General features: G+C 40.7%; 1 protein-coding gene across 2 annotated transcripts; it reads left to right on the top strand.

Moving 5' to 3' along the window:
• Positions 1–37: 37 nt before the first annotated feature.
• Positions 38–18598, top strand: BIRC7 (baculoviral IAP repeat containing 7). 2 transcript variants are annotated; one of them, XM_040609414.1, is made up of 7 exons: positions 38–139; positions 10463–10991; positions 13140–13239; positions 14528–14606; positions 14708–14753; positions 16858–16929; positions 17420–18598. In XM_040609414.1, the coding sequence occupies exons 2-7, from the start codon at positions 10472–10474 to the stop codon at positions 17620–17622; spliced, it is 1020 nt and encodes a 339-aa protein (XP_040465348.1). In that variant the 5' UTR covers positions 38–139; positions 10463–10471; the 3' UTR covers positions 17623–18598. The 2 variants fall into 2 exon arrangements, with proteins under 2 accessions (XP_040465348.1, XP_040465347.1); XM_040609413.1 differs by lacking the exon at positions 38–139 and adding an exon at positions 2714–2906.
• Positions 18599–18649: the final 51 nt, after the last annotated feature.

The following is an 18649-nucleotide window of genomic DNA, read 5'->3' as shown; positions in this document are numbered from 1 at the left end:
GGGAGGGCAGCGCGCGGAGCGCGGCGGCACCTGCTGCGCCTGCGCGAGCGGCGCCTTCCCGCCGCCTCCGACCCCGCTCCCGGCCGCGCCCGGCTGTGGCGAGGCCCGCTGCTGGCCGGCTCGCCCCCAGACTAGCCAGGTGGGCTCACTCGTGGCCCCTGGCGCTGAGGGGAGCCCGCTCGCCCCTCGCTTCAGCCCGCAGGCCGCGCAGGGCCGGCCTGAGACCCTCTGACAGGGTTGCATCCAGCCTGACAGACGGCTGCTGCTGGGCCCGGCGTTATCTCGGGGTTTTTATCAGGTTAATTCACTTTGGTTTTTTCCCCAGCTGCTGTTTTGCAGAACCTGGGTGAAATCTTGGCCTCTGTAGCATAGCTTGGGTTGGTTTCAGCAGGGCCAAGAAGTAAACTAGTGTTTTTCAGGGACACTTGTCACTTACCTGTGCTCTCTTCTGAGGAGATGTGAGGAAATGAAGCAGTGTTGAATAACCCACCTGAGTTACAACTGCTCGGTGCTGCTTTGTGCCAAAGTTACACCTGTAATTTTCAGGGAGGGATGGCATAAGGAGAAATCAAATTAAATTATGGCAATATCCTTTTATTTGAGTTCTACCTCATTAATGGCTGTATTTATGCTTCTTGTACATAGTGGGTTGTTGGCTTTTTTTGTTGTTTGGTTTTGGGTTTTTAGCTTTCTAAATGGGTGGAATATCTAATGGCCAGAACTGTTGCTACCTCTTCATAGGTTTTACTTTCTACTTAGGATTGTTTGAGTAAGCTTGTAGGTGCTGCACAGAACAAAAGGGCAGTTCCTGCCCTTCCCGGGGTCCTCCAATTTATAATATATATACTGATTCTAATACAGAAACTTGTGTGGCAATCTACCTCAAATCTATATGAGTTCTGGTGACCAAATCTTAAATGTTTTGTGATGAATCAGAAATCAACATTTTTCTGCTTTCTTAATGTTCGTATTATGGTAACAGCCAGAGGCTTTACTGTCCTGCAGACTTACAAGAATAGTAATGATTGTTCACCGAGTGCTGAAGGAGAGTGTGATGGACTGGGAGCCTCTTAGACCACAACAAAAGAAAATGTCATTGTAGTGTTTCTAAACAACACCAGTACCAGATGATAGCAACTAAAACAGATTTGTAGAATATACTCTCTTTTGACTTCTTTGGAAACTGGTACAGTAAAAGGGTTTGTAACAAATAATTTTCATAACAATATATTGCTGAGATTATCTTTTAACATGTTACATAGGTGTCTGAAATCTGTTTGGAGAATGGAAATAGTTGTCTTTAAATTGGCCAGAAACCTGTTTGGTTTTTTTTCTTGAAGGTATCAAAATACCTCCAGAGATAGAGTTTGATAAGTCTCTTTTGACTTGGAACATACCTCTTGTGTGGGTTTCTTGACACAAGCATGCACCATTTATAGTTTCTAGGTATGGGCAATATAAGAACATATTTGAGAGAAAGATGAATCCAAGTCAGGCTCTTAACATATATAATATATTGTGTTATTGTCTGAGGTAATAACTTGAGGCCCAAACTGGGCCTAGTACCAATTTATGTAGTGCTTGTATCCAGTCTCATTACTGCATTCACAAGTAGAGCTCTGACCAAAGTAGTTAAGACTCTGCCATACGAGACAATAGTTCCAGAAGTTGCAAAGTGTTACTTGTAATGTCTCCATGCTTAATTTTGAGGGTGAAAGTGGCAAATTTTAGTCCTCATGAAAGATAACTAAATAATGCAATCATCCTTTCCTTTAGAAACAAGAGTCTTCTCTGTTCACATGTTTGAAAATTGTTAGTTTGAGTTTGTATTTACTGTTCTAATAACATAACTGAAATGAATAATCCACTTTCTTTTGTCCTTTTTCTGATCGGTCACCCACAGATAAGGAAGAAAGAGTAGTGCATTAATCTTCAGCACCGGGAGATGCTTTGGGTTCTTTGTTTGGCTTAGGTAGCAAGTACAGATTGGGTTATTTTATCTTAATTCTGTTTGCCACATGATATAGCTATGGACAAACTTAGTAAGTCTGTGTTCTTGAGAGTCACTGAATGAGCTGGAAAGGCTATCTCAAGAGCAGTGCTTCGAAAAAAAATGTGAGAGAAAAGTGAGCAGCATGGCTAGAGAGTGGAACATCTGTCTGGAAGGAAAAGGGAAAGGTGGATACTTGGGTGATGGGCACTGCTCTGAAGTCCATGTGATTGTGTACGTTCACTAGTCTTGATATAGAAACTATGTGACTATGAATCATCCTAGCCATGAGTGTATGTGGGCAGAATGTTAGAACTGTATTTGCTTCAGCATTCTAAGGTACAGGGGACTACAGCCATTAGGCTATACTTGTTATTTTAGATAAAAAGAGCATGTCAGACATAAATACATGTATACGCATAAGTCCATGTTTGTGGGAATTAATTTTTTTTCTTTTGCATTAGGAAAATGTGATCTATTGCTTTTTCCTGGTAACTCAGAGAATGATCTTCTCTATCCATTGAAAAGTACACAATCTTTTAGAAACAAAACTAGTAATATGAGAAGTCTCCATTGGAACATATAGATGAGGCAGTATTCAGTTTGGAGTGTCACACTGAGGGTAATACAAGTTTTTGTTTTATTTTGACTTTGTTGAAAACAAAATGGTGGTATGTTCTTCTAGTATACAAAGAAAGTTACAAGTACCTTTTTCTTCCTTTGCTAGCTCTCTGAAATCTCAGAAGAGTTCATGTGTAAATTACAGAATACTTTTTTTCTTCTTTTTTAAATTCAGATTTTAAAGGAATTTTATGCAGCCCTCTCTATGAGCACGGGGGTAAACTCAGACATTGCCGTGCTGGAATCATCCCCCTCCTGCACCCCTGTGGAATGTAACCACATCAAGGATCCAACGGTAATTTCCATCATTTTAGGGTGAAAAAGAAAAGCAGGCACAGAGAAATAGTATCTGTTCTCCTCTCCTGTTTTTCGTATCACTGACACATTGTTTGTGAAAACATGAGAAGGGAAATCATATGCAAAGAATGTGGCCTGTGAACGGGTATCATCTGACATCATCATTGCACATGCTGTTCTTTGCAAGATAACTTCATTGAAAAGCTTTAGCAAGGAGCTCAACTGAGCAATGACTGATCACAAGGACTCTCCCACGTCTCCCTCTTGATCTTCATCATTGGCAACTTTTCTTGCTGCTATCACGTCGGTTCCATTAAATTGTAAAAGTCAGTCTGCCTTTGCTAACTTTTTAGAATACAGACACCTGTTTTTCACTTCAGCTTTTTGCAGTGTCCTTCAGGTTGGTCTGTTGTCTTTCTTCCTCATCTTTCAGTCTTGATATTGATTATTGATACAGGGATAAAATAAACCTATTCCAAGTCAATTTGCATGGAGAAAACCAGATGATTGCTAGTGTGAATAGCTCAAGAACAGATCTTTCTGCCTGTCATCCAAGCAGTATTCAGGCAGCTAGGCACATCCCTCTGCAATAAAAAACATGTTGCAAACTACAGCAGAATTTAATTGGAAAATCAGATGTTCCATGTTTCTTGATGGCTGATTTTCTACCAATTAAAAAGTAGGATGAACTCCATTAGAATCATAACAATGCCTGACAAATCCTTCTTTAAAGGTAATTAATGGCTGAATGGTGGAACATACGTTAGTCACAAACTGATAGCAATCACTTCTGAAGAGTTGTTAGTTTTATTTGTGAACAATTTGGAGTAGCAATGCCACCCAGTTTACGTGTCTTCTGTTCCTGGACCTCCTGCTGAGCTTTGAGTAGGTAGAGGGAATAAGCACAAGCGGCTCCTTCATGTCACAATCAGGAGTTGGGCAATGACTGGAGTCAGTGGGAGGGAGAGGCAGGAGCAGAGGAAAGAAAAGCACAACTGATCTTTGGGGCAACCAGCCAGGTGCTACTCAGAAAGGGAGGAAGAAAGGGAGTATCATTTGTGTTTTCCATGCTCACTATTGGAATTGTACTTAGCCATACAGTTCTCTCCTGAAACTGTAATTCCTGTCTTCTGTCCCTGTGCTGCTGCTCAGCCCTCTGAGCACTCTGCTTGCTCTTTGCATATCAGATTGATCTGCTGAAAACTGAAAATAGTTCGTTCAACTTGGGGCAGCATTGAATTTTTACAGAGTTTTTTTAAGTATTCAGAATATTGTGGGAAACAAAAACCCCCAAATAATGGGTGGGGTTTGATTTTGTTCTTTTTTTCCCCATGATGTTTTGTGTTCACTGGCAAAGGCAAGAAGGGGTAGAAAATCAAACAAAAAGTGACAAAAAGTGAAAATTCAATTTTTTCAGCTCCGAAAGCCATTTTGAAAATTAAAAAAGAAATGGTTTTCTACAGTTACCTCTTGAAAAATCATTGAACAGTTTTCTACTCATTCTATCTTCTGTAGCAGGAATATTTTTATAATAGGTTGAACACTGAAATCATGAAGTTATGAAACAACATAAAACACAGTAGTGGCTCATGGCTGAAAAACTAATTTTCTATGTTCCAAGGAACTAGCATTTTAGTTTGCTTTTCTTTCAAATTACCGTAGGATTTTGAGGTCAGTTCCTCTAGTGATTTTTTTGAGTATCTGCTGTCCTTTGCAGATTTTTCTTTTGATATGTACTGTGTTCTGTTCCTGTGGGCTGGTATATTAATAGTATTTGATTTTAAGTACTTCCATGAATCATGTTGCAAGCTACATTTAGCTATTCCTAACTATTACAATATACAAAGTTTTGAAACAGTCAAATGCTATGGTAGTGGAGGCCAGAAGAAAAATTAGGGGAGGAGACTGAAAGGTTTGAATGCTTAGGAAATGACAAAACATGTATCTGTTACTCACCTGCACATTAATTTTGGCAGTATATATTTATAGTACGTATATTTACTTGAGAGCAACATTTTTCAGGCTTCCTGAATTAATGATTGTTTGGAGCAATGAATCATTTATCATTCTTAATGTGTTAAATTTTTTCTTTGTTATTATTGAAAAATCCACTGAGGAAAGTGCAGTGATGAAAACATTGATCAGGAGAGAAGACCCCTTCAGATGAATAGCAGTACTCATTATAGTAAAGGAAAGAACCTTCATCTGGATGAAAAAGCAAAGTGAGGCTTCTGAGCTTGCTCTAAGGGAGGAATGACTTTGTGTTTCTGGTGTGACTGGTCACTTTTCAGTGTGCCCTGCCATTATTCACTGGGTTGGATCACGCTGCCTGTCCACGATGGATTTGTTTTATGGATGCTGTGAAGTTTTGTGTCAGCAGACAGCAAGTGATGTGCTGTGGTCCCTCAGTGCTGCACTGGAAGGCAGCTGAACAGACAGGCGCCCTCACAGGTTTTACTGTTGCAGGAAACGGTGCCAGCAGCTCTTGGGAGAGCAGCAGAGTGCAGGTGTTTTGCTGCAGGATGAGACCAGCTGGCCATTCAGCGTGAAGGAAGATGAAGGACAACAGGCAAGGAAGAGGCAGCCAGAAGAGGAAAGTCAAGGCCCTAAATGAAGAAACAGAAGCAGTCACCTACTTCTATGGCTACAAATTTATTGCTTTTATTTACTCTGCTTCAGGCTGGAAAGCAGTTATATCACAAGGGCTGAATGTTTTGTTCTGCATAATGAATCCTTGTCTTCATAATGGTTAATGGTGGTTCTGAGCAAGTGGGAATCAGAATTATGCCATAATTTTCCTTGATACCCAGCCTGTTACCCATGAGTTGCAGTGGCAAGCTATGGCATCTCTGTTGGTGTTCCAGCCTCTACTTCTTCAATAATGCCAACGGATACTCCCCCCCCCAGCGTTACAAAACCCTACTTCCTCAGGAATTTGTTATTAAGTCTTAATGTATTGATGAAAGCAGAACAGTCTTCCTTGAGCTAAAGCACACAGAACAGCTTCATCCCCTTATAGCTGTGTAGAACCTCGAGGTCAGAGATGCTGAGGTTTTTCCAGGGGCTCCAGCCACTTCAGCCCTTTCGAGCTCTTTATCACGCTTCCAGCTGTACTTTGGCCCTTATATTTGTTGGCTGCTTTCTTTTCAAATCAGGCTGATATTAGCAAACATATTTTTGATTAATTATGCTTACTTTCCTTTCTTCTTAGTGTTTCAAATCACTGTCTAGGATTGGTTTCCAGCTATGCTTGGAATAAGCCCAGCAATATAGAAGTTACTATATTTCTTATACAGGAGTACGGTGATGGTGCTGTTGGTCACTATCACTTATCTATCCTGGACTCCTGGCTGATGCTTACCAATTCCCACATTTGTTTGTCATTAGCTTATTACACTTTGTTTTAAGAAGCACTCAAAAGTTCAGTAGAACATCTTAACTCTGAAAAGGAACTAAGAATGTATATGAATTGCTAAAAAAATCAGTATTAGTTGCATAGAACACATTATTGAATATGTTATTTGCTTTCCAAATTTTGATGTGCTGAAACAAAACCCCATCCATTTATTCATGGTAACTTATTTTTATTTGCTTTCAGCACCAAACTTGGTGTCACTTTATCTTCTTCTGCTACAGTCATCTCACTAGTCCTTCTGAGCTTTCCTTTGTTGGTGAAATGTTCACCTCAAAATCATGAGTATATCCCCACAGAAAACCAACCTTAAACCTGTCTTGAAGTTTGTGTGATGAAAGAATGTTATGTAAGCAACCCCCATCTCCCAATAATCACTGCTAGAATCAGCCAGATGTTGTTAATTAATTTAGAAGCTTTTCCCTCTTCAACCATCACCCTGGGGCCTCCCCTAGAACAAGTGGCATTGTACAGGCTTGGCAATTTGGTACAACTTTACCACAGCACTACGGTGCATTAGCGCGACCCTGTGCCATCAGCAGATTTTTAAGCATTGCATGAAAGCATCCTTGAGAGCTGCTTGCAGATTGCTGGGGAGGCCGAGGCATGGCTGTGAGGGTGGCAAATCAAGGAGCCTACCATGTGCCTGACACCTCCCGAGATCAGATTTGAGAAGCAAAGCGGTTATAAGCAGTACAAGATGAGGTCATTGACTGTCAAGAGCTTCATAAGATCAGAACTGTCAATCATTCTGATTTATTAACAGGTGATTTGCTACAACCCATCAGCAGAGTCCCCAAACAGTCTCTGTAAGAGGGATTTTGTTAACTCTATATCTTTTATTTTTAGGATGCATTCTTCAAAAATCAGTATGGACTCATAAAGAAAAGGATCTGTGGAGGAAAAAATAATGTGCAATTACATATAAGTTCATGGGGGACAGGGACCAAAACCACATTTGCTTGTTAGAAGATTCTTAAATTTTGTATATAAGCACTGCCCTCTACTGCTCAGCAATTTTCATTAACACATTTAATTAAAAATAAAGAAGTTTCAACAGTGTTCTTTTTAATTAAAATGTTTGTGTAGGCTGACCTTGAAGAAAAGGACTTGGGATCTTTTTACTTCAAAGAAAAATCCTAATTTATCATTTTTTACGAAGATAAACCACTGTGGCTTTATGTTAACATGGAGAGCTTATGTTTTGCCAAGCACATAGTTTAGAATAAACTGCATGCATCTTCTCAGGCTGAGAAGTGGTAGAGGAAAACATTATTTTCAAGTGGTTTTCAAAACTAGCCTTAAAATCCTTCTTTCTGAATCATGACCGCAGGAGGGCAAGAGAATAGAAAGATTTCAAGTTGTGAAGATGCAATGGTAGCAAAAGAGCATTTATTCTGAAACTAAAGGCATTGCAATCTATTCAGGCTGTCTTGGGTAGGTAAACTCTTGTTGCCTTTTATCTGTTCATTTTAAAGTACATTTTCTTAAAAATTGTAATGTGCAAAACACATGCATGAGAGCAAGCTGAAAAAGACAGAGCTGCACATGATTGCCAGGGCTAAGACAGCTGTCATACTTTTCATAGAGAGCTGCTATCCCAGTTTTTTTGGAAAAAGTTTGAGCTTAACCTTGTATCTTTCCTTGGTTACTCCCCCTTGAAAAGGTGAAATTTGGATTGATTAGCCAATAGAGAGTTTCAGCACGTAAACCAACCAGGTGGGGAAAATGAGGCATTAGAAAAGGCCTGTGTCAGGTGGGACCACTTACACCTCGGAAGGGTTTTTGCCTCTTTTAGAAAGACTTCTGCATTGCTTAGAAGAGTAGAGGGTAGTTTGAAACTTTTGGGGTTGGGAGTTTTATTTCTTAAAAGTGTTTTGGGGTTTTTTTTAGTGTACTACAGGTAATTATTTTTTTCTTTTAGTTTTTATTGTGCTAATGATAGGGAGTTGTTGATATTAGCTGTGAAGATGTTTTGGAAGCATGTTACCCTGTAGGTGTAAGTAGTGGATTGTGGAAGAATATTGGGTTTTAGTGGAGTTGTAACTATTTAAAATATTAACTTGGTTTGGAGAACCTTGTTAGCCAAGCTAATAGGTCTCCTACAGAGCACGTAAATATCTCTAATGTAGGTAAACCATAATGGGCTTCTTCATAAACCAAAGATATATTAGGTTTACTATGTTGTATTTCTTATTTTAAAAAAGCTTAATCCAGCTGTTGAACTTCTGGGTGGAAAAACTAATTTTCTTTCTTTATGTCTTGCTGTGAAGCGTGCTCTGGTGCACACTTCCGAAGTGGAAGTAGGCTAAGATAACTCACCCTCTAGGTAGAAAGCAGTGTTACGAATAATAGCTTTTGTTTTGGTAGGGCTGGGGTGAGAGCTATGCTGATACTGTGGAGCTATGCCTGATGAACAAGTCTGTGTTGCTTCTCTGTGTACTGATAGTAAAATCTGCTGTGCAGGCTAAAATACTGCATGCTCATAAGTTTGCTTAGGTTGTGAATCCTGCTGTGCATCAGTAATGGGATTTTTGCTTTCTGGATAGCTTTTTCTTTATACTAGTGACATAGTTCTTGAGTAACTACCTCATTGTGTTAAATAGAGCACAGTTTCTAAAACAAACTTTTAAAGCTGTATTTTCTTACAATTCTGTTTCTGTGATTACAATTACAGAAGAAAATTCCAGTTGCTAATGAACTTTCTCTTCCTTGCTACCTTTTACTGAGAGGCATGTGGTTGAGCGAGCTTGTGTTTGCTTTTTAAAACTCACTAAATGTATACCACCCATGATGGATGGATTTGTTAACTCTGGCTACAGGCCTTACAACTAAAATGCCTTGTAAGTTTTTCCCCCCAAGTGTTCTGCAGCACTTAACTAAGACGAACATTACTTCAGAGATGCTACTGGCCCAAGTGCCTCTTAACAGCCTCTGTGTTTACTGCATAGTAGCTGCTACATGGCTGGTCACTGCCTGATTGTTTTTTACAGTGTGTCTGCTCAAAAGAGTGCACTGCAGTAGTTGTCTTAGTAGTGTGTACACACTTATTTTTTTCCTAATGTAATTCTGTGTGATGTTTTGGGTATGTGTATTTACAATGCTTAGCTCTGTTCACCAGTAGATAGTTAGCAATTCTTTGGGATTAATTGACCTATTGAGTTAGGTGGTGAAGGGATTTTCAGGGCACTTAATCGGAAAAATGGATTTGATTGCACCTGCCACTTAGTCACATTTGTAGTGACTTCACTCTAAAGTTAACTCATTAATTAAGTTGATCCTGATTCTAAGTTGTGTAATTGTATGACCTTTTGAAAGTGTATTTGCCAGCCACGTAGAAAGTACGAGAAGCAGGAGCTGAGTTGCAGTTCAGCTTACTTGTGCAGGGAGGGGCTATTACTGTAAGTAGGGTGAGGGCTTGGGTAATCAGGTGGTACTTCAATTTCAGTTGTCCTCTTGCACAGAACTAGCATAGGCAGAAAATGTCTTTTGTTTTTAGAACACCTCCGTTTAGAAACCAGACTTACTTCTGGTAATTATTTCAGATTGCGTCCTGGGGAATTCTCTTTTATAGAGAGATTTCTATATATTTGCTGTTTAATTAGCATAATAAGGTTATAAAAAAATACTGATACTGTGTAGTGTTTGGCTGTAAACTAAGCATTGAGACACTTCGGGTGTGGCTGTTCTCTGCTTTGTTATGGCATGCCTACTTAAATCTCTTTTTAGGAAGAGAAAGAGCAGAGTCTTTTTGATGCTAATTTAAAGGCTGAGCAAAATGGCTGGGGATTTGTCACAGATCAGATGCCAAAAGCTGGATTGGTTCAGCTAGGGAGGCAGCACAGGTTTTGCCCTCCCCCTCCACTATCTGTTCCTGCAAGCATCTCTCCTGTAAATTGGCAGAGGGGCTTGGAAAGTGCTAGTCTCTTCCCTTCAGACACGAGTGAGGGCTCAGCAAAAGTTCAACAGCAAAGTACAGAAGCACCAGATCTCTGTTTGGGCTGCTAAACAAGCTCAGCTTTGTCAAGACCAGGAGCTTTCTGGAATATGCGTGGGGATGAAGAACAAATAATACAGGGTGAGTGCTGCCTGACACCAGGGATCCAGCTGACTGCTCTGGGTTATCTCATCCTCTCTTGCAGAACAAGAACATGGGGGACATGACACCAGCAGAGGAGGTTGAGCTCAGGGCTGCTTGCTACCAGCTGTTTGAATACAACATGAGGAGTGAAGCAAGAAGACTGAGGACTTTTTGGCAGTGGCCAGGCACTTCACCTGTATCTGCCCGAGATTTGGTCAAGGCTGGCTTTTTCTTTGTGGGTCCAAGAGATGAAGTACAGTGTTTCTGCTGTGGTGGTGTCCTGAGGGACTGGAGACCTGGTGATTGCCCAGTAACAGAGCACCTGAAGTACTTCCCTTCCTGTAAATTCATTTGTGGTGAGGATGTTGGGAACCAAGAGATGCTTCCTCTTCAGGAAGTCTTTGACACTGTGGATGGGCAGTTCCTCAGTCTTTTGCAGGGGATAGACAGTGAGGAGACAGCCCTGCCTGATGATCCAGAATACCCAGAGATGGTAACAGAGGAGATGAGGCTATCTACATTTCGGAACTGGCCACAATATACTGACATGCGTCCAGAGCAACTGGCTAGAGCAGGATTCTTTTACACAGGTGGGTAGTCTGGGAAAATGTTTTTAACCCCTATTCAAACTAACTTTTGAAGGTGTCACTATATTTTATTGCTTGTACAAATACTTGCAAGTATTTGTAGTGTAGTTAGAAACCATGTTCTTCCTTCAGCCTGTGCTGTTTCACTTGCTACTTGTGTAGAATTTACTTCTGTGTTAACTCCTGTTTGGGTACCACAGGGTCTACTAGTAAAGCAATTCCCTTACCAGCATGAGTGGAAGAAGTGACATGTTTTAAACAGATGTTTTACTGGCAGAAAAGTGTGTGCTTTAAGATCCATTGAGCCTATTTATTACTTGCAGTTCTAAAAGGACTTATGGCACTTACTTGTCACGTTTTGTATAAGCTCTGTCTGGCACTGAAGCCTTCTCTTCTCAAAAAAACAAATCTGAGTGAAACCTGGAGATAGCCAGTCCATTTGGCTCTTGCTGTAAGAACCTTGGACTTGTAATACAGAAATAAGATTGCTTTTTTTCTTCCTTTTTTTTCTTTTGAGGAAAATAGGCAATATTTCTTGTTATCGTGCACATGTGAAAAGCAATATAACATCATTGTTTCCCCTTGATAAGGCTTTGCTGGTTAGATAACAGGTTTGAAGAAGTACTCCTCTCCTCTCTGGATTGTCCAGTCAGAGGAAATACTTACAGTCAAGCATTAACTGTACTGTAATTAAATATTGGGGGGATCCTTCTGTTTTTGAAAGCTAATGTAGTGATATTTCTGTGTTACAAGTGTGACTTCTAAGTGAAGGAATCTATTTGTTTTGTATTGCACATAAACTGACATGGAAGTGGCAGGTGGGGTCCATAAACTAAAGATCCCTCAGCAGTAACAAACCTGCACGTCCTGAATGCTTCACGCTCTCATTGTTGAAGCAAAATTGAATTGCCACTTTATCCACTAAAGTACTATCTATTGGTAAAGATGGGGATGGGGGGGGGAAACCAGCCTTAAATGTTGTGATAGCTGGAAAAATCTGAAATGCAACATGGTGAATGACATGGATGTGGGAAAGTCTGTCTAAATAACTGACCTGTTCTTTTTAGCTTTAGTTAGAGGAAGTGACTAGTTAGTTTGCCTAGTATCAATACTGCAAGACTTTCATGCAAACTGCATAACCTCATACTTGCTATAAACCCAGTTAATACTGAGAATCTGTACCTGTCTATTTGGAGCACAGTAGCAGGGGCTAAACAGCATGCGTACCTAAATGGAACAGTGTTACAGGCATATTAGCTTATTTGCTGCTTTTGTGTTAATTTTTAAGGCACATAAAAGACCAGCATGGCCAGGAACACCAAATAAACTATAAAGCAGTGTCTGCAGCTAAAAACCTGTGTGCTTCGTGTTGGACTTGATTTATCACTCACAGAGCTGCTGTTTGAGAGCCCAGCACAGAGACTTACTCTGGGGACTCATTAGGCAGCAGCAGTCTGATGTGGCTCTCCCCTGCGGTCACTTAGTAGGAGAACTCTGGAACCAAGCACTTGAGTTGAGCCAAACGGTGCTCGAACATGAGTGGTTGGAAGATCATGTCTGTGACCCACACTCACTGGCAGACTTTATTGACGTTGTTTCATTGCCCTTAGGACAGGGCATTTGTAGGCAGTTCTTAACTGTGCTTGGCTTTCAATTCTCTTCCTGTGTGATTTCTGTGAAGAGGAGCACAGCAGTAGGATGGGTAGCCTGGGACCATGGTGTGGGAAATTCTTATAGCGATGAGATGGAAGCTGTGTACATTGTCTGACTGTGCCTGCTGCTGGTTATGGCAGACTGTGGTTAGGAAGCAAAGTGTGTTTACAGGTATAATTACAGCTGTGTTCTAAATGCGGGCAAGAGGGGATTGGATAGGTATGTGCATACATGGGAGTCGTGGTGCTCACGTGCATGCTGCCTGTTAGCTTGTGACCCGTTCTGGAACCATCTCAACCAGCTTCAGCTCTGGGAGTGCAAACTGTCATTGGATTTCCTGCCCCTATACAACTTGCACAGTGTTGGTAAATTGTCATGTGCTCATCTGTTCTGCCTGGTGGCCTGTTTGTGCTGAATCTCTTCCCCACATTCCCATCTGGGGCTGGTATAGCACGTGGTGTCTCCCATGACAAATAATCTCTTGATGTCTTTTCTTAGGACATGGTGATACGGTGAGGTGTTTTTACTGTGATGGAAGTGTGAGGAACTGGTCATTTGGAGATGATCCTTGGAGGGAACATGCCAAATGGTATCCAGGGTAAGTCAGTCTTGGTGGACAAATGTCCCCCATAGCACGACCAAAAGATATGCCATGCATTCCACACTGCTTTCTTCTTTTGTAAGATAGGAGTACTCCTGATTGAGAGACAAGTGAATCACAGGTGCGCTGGTAATAAGTACTGCTTCCAGTCTGTGTACTAGCTTAATTCTAGATTTTTCTACCTAGCTAGAACAGGTGAAAAACTAATTGAGTATGTTCAATCATTTTAAACTGTTGCAGTAGTCTGTAACCCTCTGGAAATCCCTGAAATTTCAAGGGAAGGGTTCTGAATCCTCAAGGTCAAAGTTGCATAGCAAGGGACCATCTTCAAGTCCTAGTAGAGGGTCAAGATAGAAAACTTGTTTCTAGGTTGGGCACTTAATCTGTACTGTCTTCCAAAAGTGCATGCCTCCTACTCTCTTCTCTCATGTGGAAGAACTGAAGATTGGCCTGAAAACCTAATTATCATAGCTTCAGCTGCCTTGTATCTCCTCTCCTGTTTGTCCTTTTCCACCCTCCCCAAAAAGTAATGGTGTCTATCTAGTGTCTCTGTGCATATGTTATGCCTTACAATAGTTTGCTGACTCCAGGACAGTTGGCTTCAGTTCCTTTAGGCATCTTCTCAGGCACTGCCACATCTTTTATTCCAAAGACTGATTATCACTGGAGTGTTCTGTGTTAACGATGAAACCTGCTGGATGATGGTTGTCTAAGCTGTAACTATTTTTTTTTTAAAAAACTGTATGAATAGAAGTGACAAAGCCTAAATATTTAGACCATCTCACTTCAAAAGCAAAATCAAATGTTCACGATCAGGAAGAATGGCACATTTCAGACCTGAGATTTTCTAATTTGACCTTGACAGCATCTAAAAGTTCAATTAAGTTTGCTTTCTTTGATGTCAAAGAACAATTTTGGTTTCTACTACTCTGAGGTACAAAAAGATGTAAATGCTGTTTTTCTTTAACAGTTCTTCTGGTCTTCTGTGAAATGTTCTATTGCCACCTTTTCCGTGGTCTGTTCCAAAGGACGCTGCAACTGAGCTCACCTTGGGCCAAACACAAAGACTGAATGAAGGCGGGGGGGTGCATGCATGGGTGGGTCATGAGCCTCTTACCGTTGCCCCTCACGGAAAGGTGGGGGGAAAAACATGATACTCCATCTTTAATGAGTATAGCAGTTTGCTCATAATCCAATAGTACCATTTGCTTCTAAATTCAAACTACTATTGCTACTTTCACTTGAGTAATTCTGTACTAATGTATTTAAATTTTTCTGCTTATAGGTGTGAATTTTTACTGCGGTCAAGGGGGAGAGAATTTGTTAGCAGTGTTCAGGAGTCCTCTTCTAGCACCTTGTCACCAGTGAGTCATGAATATTTTGTATATAGTTGATGGAGGCTTGGTAGATAGGAGAAGTTTTGAATACATGCTTCTCTTTTGTGATTATCTTCTGATGTTTTCAGAGAGATTCCTGGGATGAGACTGAACAAGATTCCATTGCTTCCCAAGGTCAGTTCTATAATTACATGGTGTTTTGTCTTCTGCTGAAAGTGGTGTGGTCTTACTACTTCTATCCCCACCCCAGCTACTGTGCACTCTGTAGACATGGTGTTTGTGATTTGTTTTGATATTCTAGAAGCTGTTTCACTTTACTTTCAGGAATTGGTCTCTAGCACAAGAAGCAAAATGGCTTGCTTTTGTGAGATCTCTTAGTCTAAGAACAGAGACATTTGGCTAGTCTGAATAATCATTTGGCTTTTGGGTGCTTGCCTAACTTTGACTTGTTCATGCTTTTGATGTTGTCTGTCTGCAGAGTGATTCACACTACAGTATTTTAAACATACTTGATGGGACACCAAAGAACAGCTAGAGGGTCTAGTCATTCATGAAAGTGGCTGATCCTAGGGATTATTCCTATTCATCAGTTGCTCCTGGAAGTTTAAGTAGGTGAAATTTGGCTCCCATAACTGTGGAAAAGTGATTTTTTTTTTAAAAGCCTGTCTGATAGGATGAGCTTAAAGACTTAAGCCTTTGAATGGACTGCTAGACAAATTTCCCACTTCTGTCTTTACTGATGAACGGTTGAGCTGGATTATGAGGTAGGAGAGACTTCAATTGGGATGTTCCACTTGATCTTCATGAAAGCAGTTTTGAAACTTCTGTTCTGGGATGTGAAAATGAAGATAGGGATTCTGGACTGGGGCCAAACATGGAAGACTTTGTTCACTGATACAGTAGAATAAATCATCCAAAATTAGGTTTTTTTGGCTCTTATGAAACTGCCTTTGATGACTTTCTTGTGAATTATGATTGGAAGTAAAACTGTAAATCTGGATGTTGATCTAGTTTTATAGATAGCTTGAGGAATGTTCCAGAATATATTAATGCCATTTTATATATAACAGCTTTAGGGAGTGGCATACTTTTTTCACAGTTTTCTGCCTTTTTTGGTAAAGTATCTGCTCGCTACTTTACAGATCCTCTGAGGAACTGGAAGTTGTATGCTTTTCCTTCTCTGGATCAGTTTACCATAGTGCAGGATGTCCTGTAGGTGGGCTTTGATGCCGCCTTGGTGGCTGACCTGGTAGAAAATAAATGTATCATGACTGGGACTTTCTACCTTTCTGAGTCTGAATTGATTTCTGATCTGCTTCAGCCAGACCGGCAAGAGAGCAACAGTGCAGAGGTATGCCTGACTCACTCAGCCACGTTCTTGGTGGGTGTTTAGCCTCTTACTCATGTCATCTTGAGCACTGTTGTGTCTTGTGGGTATGCCTTCTCTCTTCCTAGGCTGGAATTAAGAGTAGTAATGTCCTGAAATCTGCCTGCCTTCAAGGCTGAAGAATAAGGTTCTGCTTTAAAGAAATCTGAAGAAACAGTGATTATTAGGGTATCCTTAACTATATCTGCCTCCAGTAGGCTATGGTGTAGATATCTCAATGTTTTCTGCTGCCCTTAGACCTGCAGTAGCAGACAGCTGCACATGTGGAGGCTTGGGCATGAATTCACATCTGATGCAGACCAGAGGCAGGCTTCTGGGATGGATAAGTACTCAAGCCCATTTAAAACTGAATCAACAATTTGATCAGAAGTAGCCATGCTACTTGTTTGTTTGGATAATATGTGTTCTCCTTAACTTATCTATGTCTGTCCTCTGTTATCTGTTTTGTGGAGTCAGTTTACCAAGTGAAGTTTATTTGAAGATGCAGTTTCACACAGGCTTTCCTCTGGTAGCAAGTTTCCAAAGCTCCTGTCTCCATATTGCTTTAAGGCCATTTCTTTAAGGCAAAACAGAATTCCACAAAACTGAAAGCGTGAATAAACAGTAGCACAGGAGCAGGAATGAGCAGCTGATGGCTCCTGCTGTCTGTTAGATAAACCAGCTTTGAACAATGTGATGTGTATGCCTTAGTAGGGAGGTTAACATATAGGAACTGAAGCACCACAGCACATCAGCTTCGTCAGGTTGAGCGTATGGAGCTAACAGTGGAGTAAAGAGGTGTTTAACCTAAGGCTACTGAAATCCAGGATACTTCATCCTTTTTAAACAGCGTTGTCTGAAGAGGGGTGAAAGGGGTAGCGTTTAATGCCATCTTTTTTCCTGGTTATACAGATGCTGTTCAGAGAGAGGCTGAAACATCGAGTTCAAGAGAAGAAATGCAATCTGTGCAACAAAAGGAATCAGGTGCACTGGGCTGACGGTGGTGAAATTGAGCCTAGACATAACTGGGATAATTTTTGTGGTAATAGTATCAGTAGTCACTGTATTCATTCATATTTATTTTTAATCCTGAAGGGGAATGTTTGCTAGCTTGAATGGTAACTGAATAGAGACCCTTATTCAGGATTTAGAGTTCCACTGTAAAGCAGACTGTTATACAAAAATTCAGTTTATTGGGACAATTTACATATTACAGTAAAAAGTTGTTGATCTCTGTCCCTGCTGAGTCTAGCATGTGTAGATATGCCAAATCTTGTGTAGATAAGCCAGAGGCTATAATAGCTGTAGTCTTACAGCTTAAATGAAATTTGCCTGAGAGGTACTTTTGCCATCTTCTCAGTCAGTCTGTGAACAAAATGATGAGCAAGTTAGTGTGACTTCCCAAGATGACAGGACCAGCATGCTGGAGCTGTTACGATACTAACAGTTTGGGCTTTTTTCTTTTTTGGTAAAGATGAGTCTCGGATGAGCACGGAAGAACAGCTCCGACGCCTGCAAGAGGAAAGGATGTGCAAAGTGTGCATGGACAGAGATGTGTCTGTTGTGTTTGTTCCTTGTGGCCACCTGATAGCTTGTGGAGAATGTGCCCTCAATTTGAGATTGTGTCCGATCTGCAGAGCAGTCATCCAAGGAAGTGTGAGGACTTTCATGTCCTGAACGATGATGCGCCTAAGGGGAAGGATAAGTCTATACAACTAGTTCATAATACAGCAGAGGAAGAAAATAAGTAAATAGTTCAATTGATGTTGGAGCAATCTTACTTGCAGGGTAGTTTGGTGTAAGTGTAAAAAAAAAAAAAAAACAACTTACTAAATGTGCCTCCTATACACAGTGTCTCTAGTAAGAGTTGCTAGTTTGCTGTACTCCTGCTGATCTTGCTGTAGGACTGCTCCAGGAAAAACTCTGCTGGTTTCTTTTGTCCTCCAAAAAGGACAGAGGTTCTCCTTCTCCAAGTCCTTGCATTCTCAAATGAACCCCTGCTCTGTGTTGAAATCAAAGGCTGTTTTCAGTAGACTGTCCCTGGTTCTCTTTCACTCATTTAGCAGTTGTTTAGAGATTATTCTGCTAGGGTTGATGGCTTCCTTCAGTAAGTCTGAGTCAAAATGGGAGTGTTTTTATACAAAATGCATACTGTTGAGACTAGAATACTCAGCAGCGATGTATTGTGCGGAAGGGAGAATGTAGCTTTTTATTCTGAGCTCTTTGCTGTCTTTTTCCCCCCCTTGTTGAATTTTCAATAATTGATGAAACATTTTGGTAGTACTTAAATCTGCATAACTAAGTGAAAAACCTGGCCTGTAGTAGACTCTCCAACCAACCTCTTTACTCTCAGTTGACCTACCTAGACATAAGGTGAAAGGCTCTTTGATAGGGTTGCTAGAAGATCTCATGGAAGCTTCTTATAGACCCTCTTCCCTACCTGTTGGGTACTATCCTACTAGAAGGTAACTATGGAAACTTACCTTTTTAGGACATCTGTTTGCTAGCTAAACTGGTGATTCTTATTTATAAATGGAACATTCAGTCATGTAGTCAAAAAGAGGAAAGTTTCTATAACTATAGCTTGTTAACTGCAGGGAAAAAAAAGTTTTTGAAATTTAACTTTTTAATGGAATAAAATTTCTTTTGTTTATCTTAGAGGTCTGAGTATCTGATTATAGTATAATGCTGTACACGGGGAGGG

This window comes from Falco naumanni, chromosome 10 (genome assembly GCF_017639655.2).
Source record: "Falco naumanni isolate bFalNau1 chromosome 10, bFalNau1.pat, whole genome shotgun sequence".
Classification (NCBI taxonomy): domain Eukaryota; kingdom Metazoa; phylum Chordata; class Aves; order Falconiformes; family Falconidae; genus Falco; species Falco naumanni.
The sequence above is the reverse complement of the archived record's forward strand: the minus strand, read 5'-3'. Positions and strand labels throughout refer to the sequence as shown.

Excerpts from the sequence above, each read along its gene's own strand:
- BIRC7 (XM_040609413.1), top strand. The coding sequence starts at position 2,817 with ATGAGCACGGGGGTAAACTCAGACATTGCCGTGCTGGAATCATCCCCC. Across the intron at positions 14,607-14,707 it reads CTTCTAGCACCTTGTCACCA|AGAGATTCCTGGGATGAGAC; the intron begins GTGAGTCATGAA and ends TGATGTTTTCAG. Across the intron at positions 14,754-16,857 it reads AGATTCCATTGCTTCCCAAG|ATGCTGTTCAGAGAGAGGCT; the intron begins GTCAGTTCTATA and ends CTGGTTATACAG.